We start from the raw sequence: 13,575 nt of genomic DNA, 5'->3' as shown, positions 1-13,575 counted from the left end.
TTATTTGTTGTTCTGTTTACCAACATGTGGATTGTGGAGATTCGTTTGGATTCCTATGTAAGATCCGAATATTAATAGCGAAAAAAGCATCTGTCCACTTCTTAGCAGAATAAAAAGAACCCGAATTTATTAGCTGATATAAAAAAGAATTAATACATACAAAAGTATATATCTATATACTATATATATATGGGATTATCATGTCAATCTTGTGTGTCTGATACAAATATGTAAAAAACACCATTATTAAACGTACATAGGCAAGATGCAAACGTACGTAAAACCCCATGTAGTGTGATCATTGCTGACCATCGTCGTCAAATCCCATCCAACCTACGAATTCTGAATCATGCGTGTTTAAGTTAATAAATAAAGTTACTTCTTTTACATTATTGTATATCAAGTGCATAGGAGAAAGATACGCAGTTTCTCTGGCATATCAAGAAACAGATTGATTTTCCATTAAAAAAGAAAGAGATTGATTTGAGACCCATCTTGCAATATTTAGAATTACGTCCAAGGCACATTGGGTTGTATCAGATTTGACAAATTATAAGCAAAATATTATAGTTGGCCAAAAAGGAACCAACATTGGGGTTGATCATAGGGTGCTAGATGATGGTAAAAGAAAGAACCATTAAAAAACACCCCACTAGATATCATTAAAGCCTTTTGTCGGCCAATTTTCTTCTGATTCAGAGCATACATCCCCAGTTGTTCATTCAAATATCAATTAATCATCAAGATTAGCTATTCCAAATGACTGTACCTAACCTCCATCTCATATTCTTCCTCAGCTTGCTTCAATATTTCGCCATAGCCAGGGCTGAAGCAGATGGCTCTGTTTATATAGGCAATAAAGATCCTGTTTATATCCACCATAGTTGCTCCGCCAGTAAAACCTTCGCTTTCAATGGTCCTTACCATGTCAACCTCAACACTCTCCTTTCCTCTTTATCTTCTCCGCCACTGGCGTCGTGGAATTCTACAACACCACCGTCACCGAGGCGGTGTAAACGCCAGCGAGGCCATCTACGGCCTCTTCTTGTGTCACGGTGATGTCACGGGTCAGATGTGCCAAAAGTGCGTTCAGTTGGCAATCCAGAAAATCGCGTCGCGCTTTTGTACTCCAAGGAAGCCATCATCTGGTATCGCGAGTGCTTAGTTCGGTATTCGAGCCGTTCCATCTTCTCCAACTTGGAGGAATGGCCCAGGATTAAGCTCGGGAATTTCAGCACGATTCCGGACACGTCGAATCGAAATCAAGGTGGCGTCGGGTGGGTGCTGGCGAACACGCTGAACGAGGCGATAACAGGAGGCGGCGGACGGTGTGGCAGCTGGAGAAAAGAATTTGCGACGAGGACGGGGAAAGTGAGGGATCAGAAGGTGTGCACTCTGGTTCAATGCTCGCACGATTTGACGAGCGGAGATTGCCGGGGATGTCTGAGGGATATGATGCGGATATTCCGCTGTGTTTGCCTTGGAAGATACGCCGGAATGGTTCTGTATCCAAGCTGCAGCCTCATGTTTGGGTTGCGACTCTTTTACAGAGAGGTTGAAGCTGTTCGCGCGCGTTCGCCTGAAGCGCGTCTCACATGATTCTGTTTCTGTTGATGGCGGCAAAGGGGGCTCAGCGTCCGAAGTAAAGCTCTCCTTCTAATGGCTAATTATTTATCTATACGCCGCCGATTTTGAGATTTATATATTACTACTAGTTTTTAATGCAACCTTAATCAAGGTCAAAAAAAAAAAAAAACCTTATGGGTCAAGTTCTCAATTTGTCACATGTTCAACGAATGAAGGCTGTCTGGCTCAAATGACCGTATGACAGCAGGCCTTCTTTGCGTGGGCCAACTTGTCCATTTTGACTAATAAATTATTTCATTGTACCTTAAGGGAAAATTTAGAAGGAAAAAGATAACATTTCTTATTACTACCTCCAGTCTTTATATAAAAGCTCATTTAATTTTTATTTTGATTTTAAATATCAAATCTCAATTCATTTTGTCTTCGATGGTTATCTCACTTTTTTTCTAGGTAATCCTCGTAATAATGATAATTCTAACCAATACACTTAATTAAAAAGGATATTTTAGAAAAGAAAACACGTATTTATTATAAATAATTAGCTTAACTAATTTTTTAATCTACTTAAATTAATCAACTAACTTTTATATTAACTGTCAATGTTTAGCAATTATTTTATTACGCAGGAGGCAGAAAAAGTCCGGTCACGGATCATTATCGCGGTGGTGCATCCCAGTCGTTATTACAGCCCTGCTGTCCTATTTCGTCATCTATTTGCTGCGAAGGAAGGCAAGGAGGAGATATGCATTCTCAAAGAAAACTGTACGTTTTTGAAATAGAAAATAGAAAATCAAACCAATCATGCTCTTCCTATGTATATGCTCCTCTGGTCCTGTCTATAAACAGGAGAAAAGACATTTTTTTAGTCCTATTTATAGGGTACTAAAAGAATTTTTTTGTATGGATGTACAATTTTACACTTCATTTATTAAATAGAGATAAAATAAGAAAGTTCTTGAACTTTAAATGAAAATTAATGAAGTTTAATTTATTTTTTTATCTGTGTATAACATGTTAGAAGTGACTTATAAATAGAACCAGAAAAGTGTGTATGAATTATGCCTAGAATGAATGTGCTTATTTGAAAAGTAATATATACATTCGTTTAGTTGGAACTGAATGTACTACTCTGAGTCACTGCGATTCGATTTCGCTACAATTGAAGCTGCAACAAACAGGTTTTCAGATCAGAACAGGATAGCTCAAGGAGGATTTGGAGAAGTTTACGAGGTGAGAAATTATTTTATGTCCATAATGCAAATGTTAACATCTTTTTAACAATTACCTATAGTACCCAGTCCTAATGACTAGTCCATATTTGAGTATCGTTGCAAATGCTAATTTTTACTTATGCATGATCTCAGGGTACTCTTTCTAATGGACAGAAAATTGCTGTGTGAAGAGACTCTCCACGAGCTCCGAACAAGGCACCCCCTGGAATTTAAGAATGAGATTTTACTAACAGCTAAACTTCAACATAGAAATCTAGTGACATTGTTGGGATTTTGCTTACAAGAGCATGAGAAGATACTCGTCTACAAATTTGCACCACCCAACAAAAGCCTCGACTACTTTCTCTTTGTTTGGTATTTACGTTTGGTCTGAAGGTTTTCTTATCTTTATTTTTCACCAGCACATTTACTGTTGAAGTCTAACACCTTATATTGTTATTGTTGATTATACAGATTCTCAAGATCAACTCTTGTCAAATAGTCCAGGTGCTTTAAATCATTGAAGGGGTTGGTCGAGCAATTTTTTATCTTCATGAGCATTCACGTCTTAAAATTATACATCGTGATCTTAAAACCTAGCAATATCTTATGAGATGAAAACATGAATCCAAAGCTTTCCGATTTTTGAATGGCAAAAACGGTGGCAATAGATCAACACCAAGAAAGAACAAGAAGAATAGTTGGGACATAGTGAGTTAGTGACTGCTGAATCCCTTACCACACTTCGCTTATTGTTTTTCTATTTGTTCCAACAAGTAAAATGTTGTTTCTGTTGGCTTATATTGTTTGGATTTTTTTTTTTGGCAGCAGCTATATACCTCCTGAATATGTGAATTTTGGAAGATACTCAGAAAAATCAGATATCTTTAGTTTGGAGTATGTGGGCGGAAAAATTCTTGTTCTTATGAATTACCCAGCATTAATGGCCTCCCAGCTAGCTTACGTAAGTCGTTACTTGCAATGACTTTTAACTCTGAAACATATCACTTGATGAATTGTACGTATTCATTTTTGTCAAATTTCAATAGATATATGTTGATATAAATAAGCTGAAGCAGGTGTGATGCCATCGTGCCTCAATAATTATATGATCGCCTGATGATCGAAAGTTATAAGAAGAAAGGGCAAATATTAATATGAGTATTGACATGTGTGTACTGTGAAAACTTTGCAGGCTTGGAACCAGTGGAGGGGAGGTGAGACGCCATTAGAAATAATGGATCCGAAGTTGAAAGAAAGTAGTTGTGAAGCAGAAGTGATGAAGTGCATCCAGATTGGATTATTGTGTGTTCAAGAGAAAGCAGAGGTATAGGCCTCCAATGTCAAGAGTTGTTTCGTATTTAAGTAATCTTTCTGTGGAATTACCATTTCCTCGCAAACCCGCATTTTATGTTCATGGTAGGATGGACCCAAATTCGGGTCATCCTTCTGCTTCTGCCAACAATTCCATTCCATCTTCTGTCAATGAAATGTCTATAACTTCATCTTTTCCTCGTTAGTATATATGAAGCTTTATACTTCGGAATCATCGTCAAATTTCCTTCTTACTCCCTTTTTTGGCCAAAAGACTGAATATTCTGGTCGATCTTCATGTTTGGATCGCAAAAGGATATGAACTTATAAAAAAAGCACTAATTAATTACGTAGATTTTATCTTTATGTGAATATATATTCTTGCTGTACATTTTACTTTATTATTTAAATGCTAAAATTAATGTATAATTATCACAGTATTTTCATATGTCTTTTTTTTTAACCGTGTCTTTCCCCCGCGAAAAGAAAAGTAGTTATGGGAAATGGTAATCCTGATTCCTAATGAAAAATAAAATGACTTAGATCTTAAAAAAGGTATAAGCAAGTTTTTTGGGTTCCCAAGGATTTATGTCTTCCTCGTAAAGCCCACCCATATAGAACCACAAGTATCAGCCCGTTTTGAAAAACGCTAGGGGCCAACCTGGAAACCTACAACATTAGGAAGAGGGGAACCATTCTGGCTTTAGCTATGCCAATCACATTATGACTGCATCATTAGTACTACGCACCAGCCTAATAATCTCAATATTATGACTGCACATATCATTATCTGTTATTGAAAACAACACCTTCATTTAATTTTTTTGAAATTTTTTTTGAAAAAAACTGAGGATGGCCTATAATTTCATGTTACATTATTTCAATTTTTGGAGCATTCTTCTCGAAAGAATTTTTAAGTCAACTGCGGTCTATGTACGCTTTAATTAATAAAGTTGTGTTGATAAGACATATAGTTGGCAAAGTCAGAATCATTCCGTAAAATCCCTCATCTTACTCACTCTCATCTCCATTAAACCCGACTGTATCTTGGTGGTCCACAGCCAATACACATGTTCACGCTATTTTTCTACCATCTCACTGGTTCTATTTAATTTGTTGCCGTTCTCATGGGGCCTGCCATTTATGACTTTTTTGGACAAGTCTTCACAAATATCTTCGTCAATTTTGTCGATGACAATAATCTAAGAGCATAATATTTGGAATCCATTATAATTGTTCGTAATTTCCACGCTCCTCACGATTCACGACCCCATCTGGGGCGATAATTCAGGTCTGCTACTTTATTTTTCACAAGAAAAAAAAATATTTATATCAAATTTGTGATATTTATTATGTCAAATTTTCTAATCATACATAGTTATATGTCCAATTTTTTATGTGAATTTATATTTAAATAATACTGTCTCTAGAGCCTAATATAAGACTCAACTGGTTACTTTGGGAAGACTAAAAAAGTTGCTAAATTACTTTAAAGTATTTATATTTATTATTTTTATCCAAATTAATTTGCCTCACTTATAAATTGATGATGCATAATCTAATGATACATATAAATATTTTAAAAAGTGCTATAATTAAATAATTTAGTAATTTTTTTAATTTTTTTTAAATTAGTTAAATGGATTTTAGTCAAATTAGTGAAGAACGTGCTGATTTAATATCAATGGGCCTTTTAGTCATTCTCAGCGTGTCTTCCTCATTACAAGTCTTGTCTCATGTGGAAAATTATTTTAACTGACCGAGATGGATATCCATTTAATGTAGACCCCCTAGTTAAAGTCTTATTTATGCTAAAGCCCTTAAAAACAAAACGAAAATGATCCAAATACCCGTCATTGCCCCTTGGAACCAATTTCGGTGCTAGTCACTTTGATGAGTACTTTAAACTCATTAGATCTAGATTGTCCATATCTTATTTGGATGGCCCAGATTTAATTTCTTTGTTATTTTCATTTATTTAAAATAATTATTTTAATAGGTGCAGAATCCAAAATAAAGATAATATCTTAATTATAATTCTTTCAAAAAATAGTTTTTAATTTAAAAATAATTAATTAAAGATGTTAAATCTAAATCGTTCAAATCAAATATAAACAATTCAAATTTGATAAGTTTAGAGTGCCCATCAAGACGATGAGCATTGTACTGACTTCAGGTTTCAAGCTCCACGTTTGACTTCTAGGTCCATCTTCTTTTTATTTGTATTCTTAGTTAGTGCTGGTTTGGAATCATTTAAACAAATATATTTTACGTAAGTTAAAACAAAATTTTTCTCTTATATTTATCTCGTATTTTATAAATTATAATTAAAAAACTATTTATAAGACATTCTAAACGGGCCTTTAGTTCTGCAAGAAAAATAACATTGGGTTAATATAAACCTTTATCTCTCAAATTTGTCCTAATTTTGGTTTTAGTTTTTCAAATTTCAAATTATAGATTTTAGTTCCTCAAATTTCTTTGTATTTAAAATATTAGTTTCTATAATTCAATAAATATCTAGATTATTTTGTTCTTTAAGGGACCAAAACCTATGATTTGAAATTTGAGGGACCAAAATCAAAATAAGAGTAAATTTAAGAAAACAAAGATTATATTAACGCAATATCGTTTTTAAGGGTCTCGGGATTAAATATCCTTCCATTTTGTCATGATACATTTATTTTGTGAAAGGAATCGTTTAAGCAAGTTTAATAAGATCTTCTTTTGCTTTTTTCTTTCTATTGGTTTAAAAATCATGGCCTCTGACCAATTCCTCCGATCGATGAGATGCTCCCCAGGTTGCCAGTAAAAGGCACACCCCCGAACAGCGCCCATATGGCTATTACCTTACCTTAAACACCTCGAATAATACACCCGACCGCCGTCACAGTTATCATGTTCGTCGTTAACATGCCTTCCCACAAAATTATGTTACTCTTTTTCTTTATTAGCTTTCTTTATTCTGCTACTACTCAAGCACAACCCTCTTATACTAACAGCAGCTGTTCTCCTGACACCTTCGCTGCCAATAGTTCCTTCCAATCCGACCTCACCAAGCTCCTCTCTTCCTTAGCTTCCAACAAAACCGCCAACATCAATTTCTACAACACCACCGTCCACGGCGGTCGCAACACCGTATACGGCCTCTTCATGTGCCGGGGTGACGTCACCCTCCAGTTGTGCCACCAGTGCGTCGTTGACGCAACCAAAAACATACGTTCCCTGTGCAACGTCTCGAAGGAGGCCGTGATATGGTACGAGGAGTGTATGGTTCGCTATTCCGACCGCTACTTCTTTTCCTCCGTCAACACGAGTCCTAGTCGGTGCGGGGCCAACACCAACAACGTCGCCAACAACCAAACAGGATTCATTAATGTATTGAACACAACAATGAACAAGGCTGCCGACGAGGCGGCGAAACCTGGTATGGGGAAGAATTTTGCGACAGAAGAAGCGAGTTTACAGTTTCAAACTTTGTATTGTCTGGTTCAGTGCACGCCGGACCTTTCTCCCCAAGGTTGCAGAACATGTCTGAGAGACGCGATTGGGGACCTTTTCAACTGTAGTGACAGGAAGATAGGAGGAAGAGTTCTATATCCCAGCTGTAACGTTCGTTATGAATTGTTCATCTTTTATAATTCTAGTGGTAAGCCAGCACCGCCGCCTCTTCCTGCACCTTTTCCGGCAACTCATATAGGTAAAGTTAAACTTATATGTACGCTTCTTTTTCTTAATCGTTTGTTTGTATTTTTAATATTTTTCAAAAATTAAACCTGCTAATACAATTCTCAACTGGTACAACGCCTAAAATTGACTTGCTTGATTGAAGTCTTCTCAGACGTGAAAGTATCTTATATCTATACAGGAAAAACGAGGACCATTGTAATAGCTGTTGCTTCTGTTGCTTGTGCGGGGTTACTTTTTTGTTTGGTGTACTATTTCTTAAGGAGTTTAATAAGGAAGAGACGCAGGGCTGACCTCAGACAAAAATACTGTAAGTAAATTTTCATTCTATCTCCTAATATATTCATGCAGTTGACTTGATGGGAAGTGTTGGGGTGATGCTTTTAATTAATATACTCTGTTTTTTTTTTTTTTTTATTTGCCTAGTTGGAGAAGAAAGCAACACTTTAGAGCCTCTGCAATTTAGTTTGGCTACTATTGAAGCTGCAACAAATAGGTTTTCAGAGGAAAATTGTCTAGGCCAAGGTGGATTTGGACAGGTTTACAAGGTGATCTATGTCATACATCGATATTAATTTTGAGTGTGTCCCCCTCTCTAAATATACATGTGCGCGCGCGCACCCCGCAAATGCAATTCATTTTTAATAATCAACTATGATTTTAGGGTATTCTTTCAAATGGTCAAGAAATAGCTGTAAAGAGACTTTCGAAAGGTTCAGGCCAAGGTGCAGCAGAATTTAAAAATGAAGTATTATTAATAGCCAGACTGCAGCACAGAAATTTGGTGACCTTACTGGGATTTTGCGTAGAAGATCAAGAGAAAATTCTCATTTATGAATATGTTCCCAATAAAAGCCTTGACTACTTCCTCTTTGGTTTGCTTCTTCTAAACTTTTTCATAATTTTTTTTATTGAAATTTAAGATTATCTTTATTTGTATGGGCACTTCCATCGTCACTCACAAAAAATATATATGTGTGTGTGTGTGCGCATAGGTTCCCAGGAAAATAGAAGACTGACTTGGGAGGAACGTTACGAAATCATAAGAGGAGTTGCTCGTGGAATTTTATATCTTCATGAATATTCTCGTCTTAAAATTATACATCGTGATCTTAAACCTAGTAATATTTTGTTGGACAATGAAATGAATCCAAAAATTTCAGATTTTGGCCTAGCTAGGATGGTTGCTATCAATGAAAATGAGGGAAATACACGGAGGATTGTCGGAACATAGTAAGTTGTATCTTCTCTCTCTTCAACATTTACATTTATCTTGATATTGTTGAATAAGGAAAAATAAGTTTTTCTTAGGTGACACCAGAAGGTTTGCCTTCAATGCATCACTTTAAGCATCAAAATTAGTCTTATCTTCTAATGGATTAAATTTCATTATTGATATATTATTTTCTTTTTTAGTGGTTATATGCCTCCAGAATACGCGATGTTTGGGCTATATTCTGAAAAATCAGATGTTTTTAGCTTTGGAGTTATAGTTTTAGAAATTATCAGTGGAAAGAAGAATGCAAGTTGTCATGATGAATCGCAGTATGCTGATAGCCTCTTGAGCTATGTAAGTTATGATAATACGTTTATTTCATTAATATTTCTTATGCAGTCATCCTCATTTGATGAATGATTGAAATAATGAGTTTTACTTAATTGTTGCAGACGTGGAATCAATGGAGTAATGAAAAGTTGTTCGAGATGTTGGATTCAAATCTAAAAGAAATGGAATGTTATAATGAAGTAAGCCGGTGCATCCAAATTGGATTGTTATGTGTTCAAAGGCATCCAGATTCAAGACCTTCCATGGCTACAATTGTTTCATATCTGGGCAATGATTCAATTCAATTGCCACATCCACAGCAACCTGCTTTCTTTTTGCGTGCTCGAAGGGTAATCACTTCTGCAAGTAGAGAATATAGCTCGATTAATGAAATGTCTCTGAGTGATTTCTTTCCTCGCTAGTTCCCAACTATACAAGCCTGTTGTATATTGTTTCATCTTCATCTTGGACACCAAGCTCCATTGCGGGTAACATTTAAATAACATAATAAGAGTTTTTATTATATCTGTATATTATAATTACTTTTGTTTAATTTCATTGTGCATAATATAGACGTGATCTTTTTTTTTTTTTTGAAGACAACAATAGATGTTGCTACTAGTTTATAAGCACATTCTGAAAGAGAAGTGCGGGTCACTTGATAATAGGGACGACCAGGAAAAGTTGTCATCAACAGGAGAAAATAATGAGAATAACACCCAACAAGAGCAAAACCAACGTTGGTTTAAACTCAAGGAAAAAGCTTATTGTTTTGCGTGAAAATATATATTACAAATTTCCATCAATGGCGAGCTACCTGACTACTCTAACTTATTGGCTTAAAGCTACGCCATGTATCATTAGGAGCATCATCTACTTCTAAACCCAATCCCAAGCTCACAATGTTGCCTCTGCAACCATTTTTAACCCTTCTTCTTGTGTAAATGCTAAAGCAAGGCCTCGAACATCAATATGGGTCTCATCTCATGATCGGGACTATAGATAATATTATAAATTTTTCAGATATATCATTTTACTGTTCTTTTTCCCATTTTGTGGAGCCTAGCTAGGTCCACACCTTCATAATTTGATCCATTCAAACACGGCTTCTAGTCTTCAGCACCACTAGGAGGCAACAGATATATGCAGTGGAGCCACAATCATAACAATCGCTTGTGATTGACGACCTTTCGCCCTTGGATGAAGGTAAAACGTCAATAAAAATAATTCAGCAATTATTAGCTTGTTTGACCAAGTCCATTAGAATCCATTTTCATGCTTGTTTCTTCGTCTTTTTGTCGATAATACTACTGGGTCATTCGCCGGCATCTTAATCTCATTGGTTTTTTTTTTCGGGAACGTTTATCCAACGCGTCCGTATCTGATTAGTTCTTTGACTGAGAATTAATATCTTTAATTAGATGGGATAATTAATCTCCGGGTCTTTATAGTTTCATCTTATTTTTAATCAGGTCAATATAAAGTTTTTTTTTTATCATGTTCTTTTACTTTCACGTATTTTTAATTAAGCCCCTTCATTTTTTTCTTTTTATTAGGTCTTTATAGTTTCACTTTTTTTTAATAAGTTCCGTTGTAGTTTTAAAAAACTGTTTATTAACTTTATTCCTTAAAATTAATTTTATTTTAAATTAATAATTATATAATTGGATAAAATAATTAATACAATCATTTTGTAATTAATAATTAATCAGAATAATCAATTATACTTAACTATAAATTATTTATACTTATATTCTAATTTTAGAAAATTTTATTATTACAATTTGAATTTTATAATTATAAAAATTAGAATTGAAAAATAAATAATATATATGTTTAACTAAAAATTTAAAAAGAATATTAACATAAGATTGTTATAATAATTTATTATTTATAAAATAAAGAATAAAAACTACAAAGATCTAATTAAAAATAAAGTAAAACAATAAGGACCTGATAAAAAAAAGAATATAAAGACCTTATTAAAAACATATGAAAATATAAGGACTTGATAAAAGAACAATAATTATAAGAACTTGATTAAAAATCGGTTGAAACGATAAGGTCTCATCTCATGATCGGGACTATAGATAATATTATAAAATTTTCAGATATATCATTTTACTGTTCTTTTTCCCATTTTGTGGAGCCTAGCTAGGTCCACACCTTCATAATTTGATCCATTCAAACACGGCTTCTAGTCTTCGGCACCACTAGGAGATAACAGATACATGCAGTGGGGCCACAATCATAATAATCGCTTGTGATTGACGACCTTTCGCCCTTGGATGAAGGTAAAAACGTCAATAAAAATAATTCAACAAGTATTAGCTTGTTTGACCAAGTCCATTAGAATCCATTTTTATTCTTGTTTCTTCGTCTTTTTGTCGATAATACCACCGGGTCATGCGCCGGCATCTTAGGGTATGTTTGGATTGGCGTTGGGCAAAACTGACTTCTAGCTCAACTGACTTTTGTAACTGAAGTTAGAGTAAAAGTCAGTTAGAGTATGTTTGGATAGGTGCTTTTGAAAAGTCAGTTGAAAAAGCTGAAAGTTGTTTGGATGATGAATGAAAAAGTTAGTTTAGTTGTAAAATGACTAAAAAGGACATGAATTTTATTAAATAGTAGTTTTTAATTTTTTATGTTTTTAATGTGATAATAGGTTAAAAAAACATATAAAATTATTATGATAAAATATAAATAGTTTAATTGTGAAATTATGAAATAAAAATATTTGTTATGAAGAAAAAGTTGAAAACACATTGTAGATAATTAATTAAATATACATAATAGACAAACATGAATATAAATTAAAATTTATTTGGTCTAAATAAAAACTTATTATGCTAACGAAGGAGATGAGGCAGAGAGAAAAATGTGAGGGTAAATCTGGGATGCTCATTTTTAGTAATCACCGTTTGAAACTACAGTTTGAAAAGTTAGATTTTTCTCCGTTGAGTCTAACTGAAGTTGAAAGCCAGAAGTTGGTTGGAAAAGTTAGCCCAGCCAAACAACAGTTTTGGTCTAACTCAGTTTGCAACCTCAGTTTCACAGATTCCAAGGCACAACTACAGTTTGGAACTGCAATCCAAACATACCCTTAATCTCATTGGTTTTTTTTTTTTGGGAACGTTTATCCAACGCGTCCGTATCTGATTAGTTCTTTGACTGAGAATTAATATCTTTAATTAGATGGGATAATTAATCTCTAAATCCTTGTAGTTTCATCTTATTTTTAATTAGGTCACTATAAATTTTTTTTAATCATATTCTTTTACTTCCGTGTTTTTTAATTAGGCCCCTTCATTCTTTTCATTTTATTAGGTTCTTATACTTTCACTTATTTTTTAATTCATAGTTTTTTTAAAATTATTTATTTACTTTATTCTTTAAAATTAATTTCATTTTTAAATTAATAATTATATAATTGGAAAAATAATTAATATAATCATTTAGTAATTAATAATTAATCATAATAATCAATTATACTTAACTATAAATTATTTATAATTGTATTCTAATTTTAGAAAATTTTATCATCATAATTTGAATTTTATAATTATAAAAATTAGAATTGAAAAATAAATAATATATGTTTAACTAAAAATTTAAAAGAATATTAACATAAGATTGTTATAATAATTTATTATTTATAGAATATTATTATTTATAGAATAAAGAATAAAAACTACAAATACCTAATTAAAAATAATGTAAAACAATAAGGACCTGATAAAGAGAAAAAAAAAAGTATAAAGACCTAATTAAAAACATACGAAAGTATGAGGACTTGATAAGAAGAAAAACAATTATAAGGACTCGATTAAAAATTGACTGAAATTATATAGACTTGTATATTAATTATCCCTAATTAGATTATTGCTTATATATAATTCGGCAGAGTCACTATCAAGAAAGTTACTCTTAATAAGTTTATAATTAATGTATAGTTTGTTTAATCAACGTATTAGGTGCCAAGGATACCTACACTGTGTAAACTAGTACCGAATTTTGACCCCAAAAAAAAAAAAAAAACTAGTACCGGATGACACCTTTTGGAGCCTTCTTCTTGGATGACACATTAGGAGGCGCCATAAACTAACGTTGCTCATTATCTGTTATCGAAAACAACACTTTCACTTAATTAATTTCTCAAAATTTAAAAGAAAAACTGAGGATGGACTATAATATTATGCTATATTATTTAATTTCAATTGCGGGTCTAGC

General features: G+C 33.5%; 2 protein-coding genes and 1 long non-coding RNA gene across 3 annotated transcripts; all 3 read left to right on the top strand.

Annotated features, from left to right (window-relative positions):
- The first annotated feature begins 3,439 nt into the window (after positions 1–3,439).
- On the top strand, positions 3,440–4,131 carry LOC114725444 (uncharacterized). Its single transcript, XR_003738418.1, has 3 exons — positions 3,440–3,552; positions 3,690–3,762; positions 3,994–4,131. It is a non-coding gene; the product is annotated as an uncharacterized LOC114725444 (long non-coding RNA).
- Positions 4,132–7,025: 2,894 nt separating this feature from the next.
- On the top strand, positions 7,026–9,145 carry LOC114725443 (cysteine-rich receptor-like protein kinase 25). Its single transcript, XM_028911959.1, has 4 exons — positions 7,026–7,812; positions 7,981–8,109; positions 8,226–8,347; positions 8,464–9,145. The coding sequence occupies exons 1-4, from the start codon at positions 7,026–7,028 to the stop codon at positions 8,719–8,721; spliced, it is 1,296 nt and encodes a 431-aa protein (XP_028767792.1). The 3' UTR covers positions 8,722–9,145.
- LOC114725442 (cysteine-rich receptor-like protein kinase 10) lies at positions 8,944–9,876 on the top strand. Its single transcript, XM_028911958.1, has 3 exons — positions 8,944–9,032; positions 9,216–9,369; positions 9,468–9,876. Exons 1-3 carry the CDS (start codon positions 8,944–8,946, stop codon positions 9,765–9,767), a joined length of 543 nt encoding a protein of 180 aa, XP_028767791.1. The 3' UTR covers positions 9,768–9,876.
- The last annotated feature ends 3,699 nt before the right edge of the window (positions 9,877–13,575 follow it).

This window comes from Neltuma alba, unplaced genomic scaffold, assembly GCF_004799145.2.
Source record: "Neltuma alba isolate B1F8T4 unplaced genomic scaffold, ASM479914v2 tig00012253_pilon, whole genome shotgun sequence".
Classification (NCBI taxonomy): Eukaryota; Viridiplantae; Streptophyta; class Magnoliopsida; order Fabales; family Fabaceae; genus Neltuma; species Neltuma alba.
Note: the sequence above shows the minus strand (reverse complement) of the source record. Positions and strands in the feature narration are given on the sequence as shown.

Excerpts from the sequence above, each read along its gene's own strand:
- LOC114725443 (XM_028911959.1), top strand. The coding sequence starts at position 7,026 with ATGCCTTCCCACAAAATTATGTTACTCTTTTTCTTTATTAGCTTTCTT. Across the intron at positions 7,813-7,980 it reads TTTTCCGGCAACTCATATAG|GAAAAACGAGGACCATTGTA; the intron begins GTAAAGTTAAAC and ends ATATCTATACAG. Across the intron at positions 8,348-8,463 it reads GATTTGGACAGGTTTACAAG|GGTATTCTTTCAAATGGTCA; the intron begins GTGATCTATGTC and ends CTATGATTTTAG.
- LOC114725442 (XM_028911958.1), top strand. The coding sequence starts at position 8,944 with ATGAATCCAAAAATTTCAGATTTTGGCCTAGCTAGGATGGTTGCTATC. Across the intron at positions 9,033-9,215 it reads CGGAGGATTGTCGGAACATA|TGGTTATATGCCTCCAGAAT; the intron begins GTAAGTTGTATC and ends TTTCTTTTTTAG. Across the intron at positions 9,370-9,467 it reads CTGATAGCCTCTTGAGCTAT|ACGTGGAATCAATGGAGTAA; the intron begins GTAAGTTATGAT and ends TAATTGTTGCAG.